The sequence below is a fragment of the Carassius carassius genome, chromosome 15, assembly GCF_963082965.1.
Source record: "Carassius carassius chromosome 15, fCarCar2.1, whole genome shotgun sequence".
Classification (NCBI taxonomy): Eukaryota; Metazoa; Chordata; class Actinopteri; order Cypriniformes; family Cyprinidae; genus Carassius; species Carassius carassius.
In genome coordinates, this window is record NC_081769.1 from 19395261 (window position 1) to 19405251 (window position 9991).

General features: G+C 37.7%; 2 protein-coding genes and 1 long non-coding RNA gene across 3 annotated transcripts; 1 reads left to right on the top strand and 2 right to left on the bottom strand.

Moving 5' to 3' along the window:
• Positions 1-546: 546 nt before the first annotated feature.
• LOC132158399 (uncharacterized) lies at positions 547-2040 on the top strand. The gene is made up of 2 exons (XR_009437685.1): positions 547-637; positions 840-2040. It is a non-coding gene; the product is annotated as an uncharacterized LOC132158399 (long non-coding RNA).
• LOC132158398 (serum paraoxonase/arylesterase 2-like) lies at positions 602-3178 on the bottom strand. The gene is made up of 9 exons (XM_059567788.1): positions 2990-3178; positions 2698-2768; positions 2370-2425; positions 2083-2248; positions 1757-1883; positions 1471-1671; positions 1277-1358; positions 966-1094; positions 602-812 (listed from the first exon to the last, which is right to left on the bottom strand). The coding sequence occupies exons 1-9, from the start codon at positions 3064-3066 to the stop codon at positions 651-653; spliced, it is 1071 nt and encodes a 356-aa protein (XP_059423771.1). The 5' UTR covers positions 3067-3178; the 3' UTR covers positions 602-650.
• An 890-nt stretch (positions 3179-4068) lies between these two features.
• On the bottom strand, positions 4069-7003 carry LOC132158400 (serum paraoxonase/arylesterase 2-like). The gene is made up of 9 exons (XM_059567789.1): positions 6807-7003; positions 6572-6642; positions 6309-6364; positions 6031-6196; positions 5224-5350; positions 4938-5138; positions 4744-4825; positions 4433-4561; positions 4069-4279 (listed from the first exon to the last, which is right to left on the bottom strand). The coding sequence occupies exons 1-9, from the start codon at positions 6881-6883 to the stop codon at positions 4118-4120; spliced, it is 1071 nt and encodes a 356-aa protein (XP_059423772.1). The 5' UTR covers positions 6884-7003; the 3' UTR covers positions 4069-4117.
• Between the last annotated feature and the right edge of the window lie 2988 nt (positions 7004-9991).

The following is a 9991-nucleotide window of genomic DNA, read 5'->3' on the forward strand; positions in this document are numbered from 1 at the left end:
GGTTTGTAATAAGAATATAGTTTTTAATTGCCATGGGAATAACCCCTAACCCTGTTAGTAATGGTTCTGTGTTGCATGGACATCACAAACTGATAAAATAGGCTATATATTTTTACACAATCAACTAGTGATAGCTATTGACAACATATGCCTAGTCTAGTGAAGTTTAACTCTTGCTTTAAGCCAGGGATCATCAAATCTGGCCCAAAAGATCCAGTTTCCTGCAGAGTTAAGCTCTAACCCTAATCAAACACACCTGAGCATGCTAATCAATGTCTTCGGGATAATTAGAAAATCACAGGTAGGTGAGTTTGATCAAGGCTGGAGCTAAACTCTGCAGGACATTGGCCCTCCGGGACAAGATTTGAGACACCCTTTTTTAAGCTCATATATTTAGTAGAGAGATAGAAGGGTTTATAATCAATCCAAACAGTCTGTCAAGCCAAAATAGGCCTATTGTGTGAATTGATTTTTCTCACTTTACAGTACAAAAGGTGCAACTGAAATTTCAGGTTAATTATTACCTATATATTATTAGTTGGTCTTGTTTTTGTTTGCGCAGCAAACATGTAGTCTCTGAAATGACACTATTCAGACAAAATCTTTCAAACAGATGAGCCAATATTTATTCTTTCCAGTAAGTATATACACTACTTAAGGTCACAGATCAGAGCTTTCTGATAAACTGTTCCTATGAGCTGCTTTCCTCCATATGTTGTTGCCACCGAAGAAGCAATGATCACACTGCCATCATCTGCATATACCTGGGTTACCTTGGGCTTTTCAGAGAGGATGTTCTCAATCCTGATAACCTACAAGAGAATATGTGTATGTTACAGATTTGTAACTCAGAGACAGCTGAGAGTAGACAGGAAACAGTGGGAAGAGAAAGTGGAAAGACATGGAAACATGACAGCTCATCATATTTGAGCGCTAAACACCACACAATACATATATTCGCACACCTCAGATCCAGGTGGATTATTTGGATCTTGAAGTGACCAATTGCGACCATTTGGGTGGCAGCCCAGCCATAGATCTCCAGATTCACGGTCCACCTCAATGTTGTCACACAGTGACCCCACGTCAACCTCCTGGGTAAGAGAAATTAACAAGCCATTATATAAGCACTAGCAGGAATAATTGTTGTTATTTTTATTAAAAAAACTAACAAAAGCTAACACATTAAAGCTTAAATTCTATACTTTAGCCTATGAAAAATGATTCTGTATGGGATAAAATAATGAGTGAACATTTCATGTAGTTTGATGTTTACCTTTATATGAGACAATACAGTGTTTTTCTGTATTTCCAAGACAACAATTTTGTGCTTCAGAAGATCTGACGCATATAAATGCCTGAAATGACAGCTTAATTGTATTGATAACATATAAACAGGACATGATTGTGCATTAATGATTGATCAAATTTAATTGATATGAAAATCTTTTTTTTTTCCCTGGAACTTGCCTTTTGTCAGGGGAGATATTTATGCCGTTGGCGAGCAAGAAGCCCCCTGCCACAACCTGCACGGTCTGAGGGCTGTAGTAGACAACGTCACACCAGGGCAAAGACAGAAACGGCTCCACAAACTTGAGAATCCCATTAGTGAAGTAATGATCATTGGTGGCATAAAAGCTTTCAGTCCCCACAGCGACTATATCATTCACACTAACAAATGCAGATAAATAACTGGAATTTATACTTTAGGTCTAGGGTGTTATAAAGCATTATTGTGGTTTAATGGAGCACATACTTGTGCAGGAGTTCATGCTTGATGGTCTTGATGTACTGAAGAGCATTTTCATCCTCAACAAAACGAAAAATCTCCACTTGACTGTTGCCTTGAGGATGATTAACAACAAATAGGTATACGGCACCATCTGTAGTGAGAGAAGAATTGATACTTTTTTTTAGGTTAATTCACAATCGTCCACAATATAGTTTTAACACTACACAATAACTACTTCTTGTGTGTGTAGGTATTTTAAATTGTAATATCAATGCAAGTATATAAAACTCAATAAAGAAGAAAACTTTCCTTGTTCATGCACACATTCATTGAATAAAAAAAAAGCAAACCTTTGTCATCCGTGTACAGGCTGATTCCATGTGGATTAAAAGAGTCTTTGTCCAAGTCTCCCTTGATGTTCATTGTTTTAATTTTCATTTTAGAATCCAGTAGATTCAGGGTGTAGATCTTTCCAGGGTCATCTGAATAGGATGGTAAGCCTGGATATTTCAAGCCCTATGTTTAAGTAATTTGAACATGTTTAACAATATAGTTCTATTTAACGGTCAAAATAGTAAAAACTATTGTTGCTAACATGAGATTATTAGTCAGTAATGATTTTGTCATTATGCCATACAGTGCTCAGAAAGGCCAGTCCATTTTCAAGTACGGTGATATCTTCAGCACCATATTCTGTTTAAAACAAAAATAGCACACTACAGATCACCACTACATCTGCATTTGCAGTGTAAGAAACCTGCACATATGCTTCTTCAAATGCTCTTTACTCAATTACAAGAATAATTACAAAAGCAAAACTTACACTTCACCAGTAAAACCTTATTTTACATGCATCTCACATTTATAATTGGATAAGTAACACTGCATTAGCTCCAAGCTGGTAAATTCAGTCCAGCAAACGGACACGTGACCAGAAAAGAATGCAATCAGTTCAGTTTACTTACCTATGCCCTCTATATGGTGACAGTTTGGAAGGTAGTTCTGGGTGAGTTCTCTGTAGGAAAGTGATGCATGCCTGTGGAGAAGACAAAACTACATATATAAAAGATATTCCTATGATTATTGTCATGTTCAGTAATTATGTATAAACACTAAAAATGTCAGTAAGAAGAAACGAAGATTAGAACAGCGTGCAGTCAAAGAAAACATTTACTGCAATAGTTATAAAGTTTGGTATGTAAATAAAAGTAATCGCAAGTCATTATTATATCAATTCGATCGTACATATCAACCAACCTTAACGTAATGAGTCTTTCTCCGATCAAAACTGCGAGAGCTGCAACAGACAGCGAGAGAACCGCTAACTTACCCATACTGTCTAACTCTCGCGCTGCCTCTAGCGCACAAACATGATTAACCCTTCAGTGTTGCCATGACCGCTTTTTATGCGCGATTTTTTGTAGGCTACTACGTACAAATGCATAAATGCACAGTCGTGGTTTTTGTTTTTGTAATAAATTCCAGAATTCAGTTCTGCTTATTGGTTACATGCTGTTGCATTTATTTGGTTGTTTTCGATTTCTTTCAAACCAGCCAAGACGTGATTAACATATATATTGTTTGTAAAGTTCATTTAGAATGTGTCAAATCAACCCAGAGGAAAAATAACTATTTTACAAGGTATGATTACTTTCATATGATATGTTTCGTACAGAAACGTTTTTTTTTTCACAAAAGATGCCTTTATGTGAAGGTTGAACCTAACCTAATTGGTGGTTTGTAATAAGAATATAGTTTTTAATTGCCATGGGAATAACCCCTAACCCTGTTAGTAATGGTTCTGTGTTGCATGGACATCACAAACTGATAAAATAGGCTATATATTTTTACACAATCAACTAGTGATAGCTATTGACAACATATGCCTAGTCTAGTGAAGTTTAACTCTTGCTTTAAGCCAGGGATCATCAAATCTGGCCCAAAAGATCCAGTTTCCTGCAGAGTTAAGCTCTAACCCTAATCAAACACACCTGAGCATGCTAATCAATGTCTTCGGGATAATTAGAAAATCACAGGTAGGTGAGTTTGATCAAGGCTGGAGCTAAACTCTGCAGGACATTGGCCCTCCGGGACAAGATTTGAGACACCCTTTTTTAAGCTCATATATTTAGTAGAGAGATAGAAGGGTTTATAATCAATCCAAACAGTCTGTCAAGCCAAAATAGGCCTATTGTGTGAATTGATTTTTCTCACTTTACAGTACAAAAGGTGCAACTGAAATTTCAGGTTAATTATTACCTATATATTATTAGTTGGTCTTGTTTTTGTTTGCGCAGCAAACATGTAGTCTCTGAAATGACACTATTCAGACAAAATCTTTCAAACAGATGAGCCAATATTTATTCTTTCCAGTAAGTATATACACTACTTAAGGTCACAGATCAGAGCTTTCTGATAAACTGTTCCTATGAGCTGCTTTCCTCCATATGTTGTTGCCACCGAAGAAGCAATGATCACACTGCCATCATCTGCATATACCTGGGTTACCTTGGGCTTTTCAGAGAGGATGTTCTCAATCCTGATAACCTACAAGAGAATATGTGTATGTTACAGATTTGTAACTCAGAGACAGCTGAGAGTAGACAGGAAACAGTGGGAAGAGAAAGTGGAAAGACATGGAAACATGACAGCTCATCATATTTGAGCGCTAAACACCACACAATACATATATTCGCACACCTCAGATCCAGGTGGATTATTTGGATCTTGAAGTGACCAATTGCGACCATTTGGGTGGCAGCCCAGCCATAGATCTCCAGATTCACGGTCCACCTCAATGTTGTCACACAGTGACCCCACGTCAACCTCCTGGGTAAGAGAAATTAACAAGCCATTATATAAGCACTAGCAGGAATAATTGTTGTTATTTTTATTAAAAAAACTAACAAAAGCTAACACATTAAAGCTTAAATTCTATACTTTAGCCTATGAAAAATGATTCTGTATGGGATAAAATAATGAGTGAACATTTCATGTAGTTTGATGTTTACCTTTATATGAGACAATACAGTGTTTTTCTGTATTTCCAAGACAACAATTTTGTGCTTCAGAAGATCTGACGCATATAAATGCCTGAAATGACAGCTTAATTGTATTGATAACATATAAACAGGACATGATTGTGCATTAATGATTGATCAAATTTAATTGATATGAAAATCTTTTTTTTTTCCCTGGAACTTGCCTTTTGTCAGGGGAGATATTTATGCCGTTGGCGAGCAAGAAGCCCCCTGCCACAACCTGCACGGTCTGAGGGCTGTAGTAGACAACGTCACACCAGGGCAAAGACAGAAACGGCTCCACAAACTTGAGAATCCCATTAGTGAAGTAATGATCATTGGTGGCATAAAAGCTTTCAGTCCCCACAGCGACTATATCATTCACACTAACAAATGCAGATAAATAACTGGAATTTATACTTTAGGTCTAGGGTGTTATAAAGCATTATTGTGGTTTAATGGAGCACATACTTGTGCAGGAGTTCATGCTTGATGGTCTTGATGTACTGAAGAGCATTTTCATCCTCAACAAATCGAAAAATCTCCACTTGACTGTTGCCTTGAGGATGATTAACAACAAATAGGTATACGGCACCATCTGTAGTGAGAGAAGAATTGATACACTTAGGTTCATTCACAATAATCCGTTTAATATCGTTGTAACATTTCAGAATAACTACTTTTTGTGTGTGCAGGTAATATTATGTAATATCAATATAAGTATACACAGTTCAATAAGGAATTATTGAACTAGAGCCCCAGATACAGATCCCCTGTAAAGACCTTGTCTCAAAGGAGCACCAGGACAAGACCACAGGAAACAGATGATTCTTCTGCACAATCTGACTTTGCTGCAGCCTGGAATTGAACTACTGGTTTCGTCTGGTCAGAGGAGAACTGGCCCCCCAACTGAGCCTGGTTTCTCCCAAGGTTTTTTTCTCCATTCTGTCACCGATGGAGTTTCGGTTCCTTGCCGCTGTCGCCTCTGGCTTGCTTAGTTGGGGACACTTCATCTACAGCGATATCGTTGACTTGATTGCAAATAAATGCACAGACACTATTTAATTGAACAGAGATGACATAACTGAATTCAATAATGAACTGCCTTTAACTATCATTTTTTCATTATTGACACTGTTTTCCTAATGAATGTTGTTCAGTTGCTTTGACGCAATGTATTTTGTTTAAAGCGCTATATAAATAAAGGTGACTTTGACTTTGACTTTGAATTTAACTTTTCTTGTTTATATATACATTTATTGAATAAAAATGGCAAACCTTTGTCATCCGTGTACAGGCTGATTCCATGTGGATTAAAATAGTCTTTGTCTAAGTCTCCCTTGACGTTCATTGCTTTAATTTTCATTTTAGAATCCAACAGATTCAGGGTGTAGATCTTTCCAGGGTCATCTGAATAGGACGGTAAGTCTGGATGCTTAACGCACTAAGCATAAATATAGTTGCATTTAAAAATACAATTGTATTTTTTAATATTCAAATCTATATAATGAACTTTTAACAGCTATGTACTCTAACAACCCAGTTTTATGACATACAGTGCTCAGAAAGGCCAGTCCATTAGCAAGTATTGTGATATCTTCAGCCCCACATTCTGTTTAACAAAAAACAAGTCAGTGACAGAAACTCAATTACATAATCATTTTTAAAAGCAAAACACTACAAAACTGAGCCTACACTATTCTTTTTTTCCCTTCGGATTTAGAATTGCATAAATAAGAGTGCATTAGCTCCAGACTGGTAAATTCAGTTCATGAAATGACACGTGACCAGAAAACATGGAAATCAATACAAGGTTTACCTATGCCCTCTATGTGGTGACAGTTTGGAAGGTATTTCTGGGTGGGTTCTCTGTAGTAAAGTGATAAATGCCTGTACAGAATACAAAACATATATAGTCATATATAATATATATTGCTATGATTATTGTCATGTGCAAAAATTACATATAAACACCAATTCATATAAGTAGCAGCAAAGATCAGAATAGCGTATAGCCAAAGAAAATATAAATACGATCGTACATTTCAACCAACCTTAACGTAATGAGTCTTTCTCCGATCAAAACTGCGAGAGCTGCAACAGACAGCGAGAGAACCGCTAACTTACCCATACTGTCTAAGTCTCGCGCTGCCTCTAGCGCACAAACATTATTAACCCTACATTATTAACCCTTCAGTGTTGCCAAGTCAGCTCATTATATGACGTGCTTTTTTTAAAGTGCACCTGTTATGGGTTACGAAAGGTTAATATTTGGGTTTGCACTGGGGCGATCTCCGCAGCAGACTTCTACCCGACAGTCAAAGCTGGATTACGTCACGAAAGTGCGGACTCCGAGGAAGACCGAGAAGGTTCAGGGCAGGATACTCAAATTTGGCCCACGAAAAACACCTTCCTGCAGAGTTTAGCTCTAACATATGAAGGTAATTTAATGCCTAAAGATTTGTATATGTAGGAGCAGGGCTGGGGAGGAACGAAATACATGTAACGGCGTTACGTATTTAAGATACAAAATGTATTTCGTTATAATTACATTTGAAATAAGGGGTAATCAGTATGGAATGATATCGCGGACTTTATTCAAAAGGCATTGCAAATTGTATTTGCAATTGCGTTTTCAATTTGTGGACGCATAAAATGTGACATAATCCAAACGCAAATGCAAATCGCGCATTACCGTTTTCATTTTCGATTAAGTGAACGCACAGTGTCTGCCAAATTTAAAATGGAAATGCAAAGTCCTTTTGCAATTGTGTTTCCCATATCTTACGAGCTATGAGCCTGTCATATTTAAATAGCAATATTAATTACCACATTTGCCTTTTCACTCTCTCTGCACTGTGCATGTAAACTGCCAAACCTCAAATGGAATCGCAATACCTTTTGCATTTGAATTTCCAAAGTCTACAAGGAAACCTGTCAATCATTTTTGGGGAAGTCGTGGCCTAATGGTTAGAGAGTCGGACTCCCAATCGAAAGGTTGTGAGTTCGAGTCCCGGGCCGGCAGGAATTGTGGGTGGGGGGAGTGCATGTACAGTTCTCTCTCCACCCTCAATACCACGACTTAGGTGCCCTTGAGCAAGGCATTGAACCCCCAACTGCTCCCCGGGCGCCACAGCATAAATGGCTGCCCACTGCTCCGGGTGTGTGCTCACAGTGTGTGTGTGTGTGTGTGTGTGTGTGTGTGTTCACTGCTCTGTGTGTGTGCATTTCGGATGGGTTAAATGCAGAGCACAAATTCTGAGTATGGGTCACCATACTTGGCTGAATGTCACTTCACTTCACTTTAGCAAGTGACAGGGGTGGGGCCATTTTATTGGGCGTGTTTGCATTGGCATGTAGTCAGTGTTCTGCTATTGTTTATTTTCATAATAGGTAAACACAGGCCACAAGTTAACACGGTCACATTTCCTTGATTCAGCAGCTGCACGATGTAAAGCCGATAGTCCTGTCTTGAATCTAGAGATCTAGTGCTGATTCAGTGTAGCTTGGTAGTTCAGTGGTTAGGTGACTGTCATCTCTCACGGCATACTGTCTTTTAGCGCGTGTTCGAAACCCGGGCCAACACAGAAGTTCTTTATTTTTTTGTTTATCCTACTAACTTCAACCGCTGATTTTGGACTTGCTTCCTCAGTAGTTCAGACTTTGTGCATTCGACTCGGGAGTGTGATGTCGCCCGTTTGGCGGCTGAAGTTAGTAGGATAAACAAAAAAATAAAGAACGTCTGTGTTGGCCCGGGTTTCGAACACGCACTAAAAGATGGTATGCTTGGAGAGATGACAGTCACTAACCACTGAGCTACCAAGCTACACTGAATCAGCACCAGATCTCTAGATTCAAGTCAGGAATATCGGCTTTACATCGTGCAGCTGCTGAATCAAGGAAATGTGACCGTGTTTACTTGTGGCCTGTGTTTACCTATTATGAAAATAAACAATAGCAGAACACTGACTACATTTTATGGTTCATGATGTTAAAGAACATTTCGTCTCAGACAACTATACATTTGTGGCTACTGTGGCTTAATTATAAACACTATCGTTAACTCATATTTACCCTAGTAAAAACATGGTACATTTTAGTACGATCGTCACTTCCCAATGCAAACACGCCCAATAAAATGGCCCCACCCCTGTCACTTGATTGACAGGTTTCCGTGTAGACGTTGGAAATTCAAATGCAAAAGGTATTGCGATTCTATTTGAGGTTTGGCAGTTTACATGCACAGTGCAGAGAGAGTGAAAAGGCAAATGTGGTAATTAATATTGCTATTTAAATATGACAGGCTCATAGCTCGTAAGATATGGGAAACACAATTGCAAACGGACTTTGCATTTCCATTTTAAATTTGGCAGACACTGTGGGTTCTCTTAATCGAAAATGAAAACGGTAATGCGCGATTTGCATTTGCGTTTGGATTATGTCACATTTTATGCGTCCACAAATTGAAAACGCAATTGCAAATACAATTTGCAATTCTTTTTGAATAAAGTCTGCAATATCATTCCATAAATCAGATTACAGTTACATCTGAAAAGTATTTTAGATTACCAGTGATTACTTTTATTTTGATGTAATTTATTCATTTAAAGGGTTAGTTCATCCAAAAATCAAAATTATGTCATTAATGACTCACCCTCATGTCGTTCCAAACCCGTGAAACCTCCGTTCATCTTCGGAACACAGTTTAAGATATTTTAGATTTAGTCTGAGAGCTCTCAGTCCCTCCATTGAAGCTGTGTGTACGGTATACTGTCCATGTCCAGAAAAGTAAGAAAAACATCATCAAAGTAGTCCATGTGACATCAGATGGTCAGTTAGAATTTTCTGAAGCATCGAAAATACATTTTGGTCCAAAAATAGCAAAAACTACGACTTTAATCAGCATTGTCTTCAAGAACATTTTTTTGTTGTTCATAGAAATTCTGTGGAAAATGTATGTTTTTAAAAATAAAATGCAAAGAAAACACAAATCTTATGGCTGGTAGGTGTCAGAAAGCATAAAAACAAGAAATCAAGTTAATATGTTACTTTGTGTTACAAAGCTTAATTATTTCAAAGTACTCTAAAGTATTTAGATTAAGTTACTAAACCCGAGTAATCTAACACAATACGTTACTGATTACATTTTAAACTTGCATTTTGTAATCGGTAGTGAAATACATTTTAAAAGTAACCTTCCCAGCCCAGTGTAGGAGTTGTGGAAGTGTACATAAGACTG

What these genes read in the sequence shown, in the direction of transcription:
- LOC132158400 (XM_059567789.1), bottom strand. Translation starts at nt 6,883, where the DNA reads ATGGGTAAGTTAGCGGTTCTCTCGCTGTCTGTTGCAGCTCTCGCAGTT. An exon ending in GAAAGACTCATTACGTTAAG is followed by an intron (nt 6,643 to 6,806) that starts GTTGGTTGAAAT and finishes TATTCTGTACAG; the next exon opens with GCATTTATCACTTTACTACA. An exon ending in CTGTATTGTCTCATATAAAG is followed by an intron (nt 4,562 to 4,743) that starts GTAAACATCAAA and finishes TCTCTTACCCAG; the next exon opens with GAGGTTGACGTGGGGTCACT.
- LOC132158398 (XM_059567788.1), bottom strand. Translation starts at nt 3,066, where the DNA reads ATGGGTAAGTTAGCGGTTCTCTCGCTGTCTGTTGCAGCTCTCGCAGTT. An exon ending in GACTGGCCTTTCTGAGCACT is followed by an intron (nt 2,249 to 2,369) that starts GTATGGCATAAT and finishes ACTTAAACATAG; the next exon opens with GGCTTGAAATATCCAGGCTT. An exon ending in CTGTATTGTCTCATATAAAG is followed by an intron (nt 1,095 to 1,276) that starts GTAAACATCAAA and finishes TCTCTTACCCAG; the next exon opens with GAGGTTGACGTGGGGTCACT.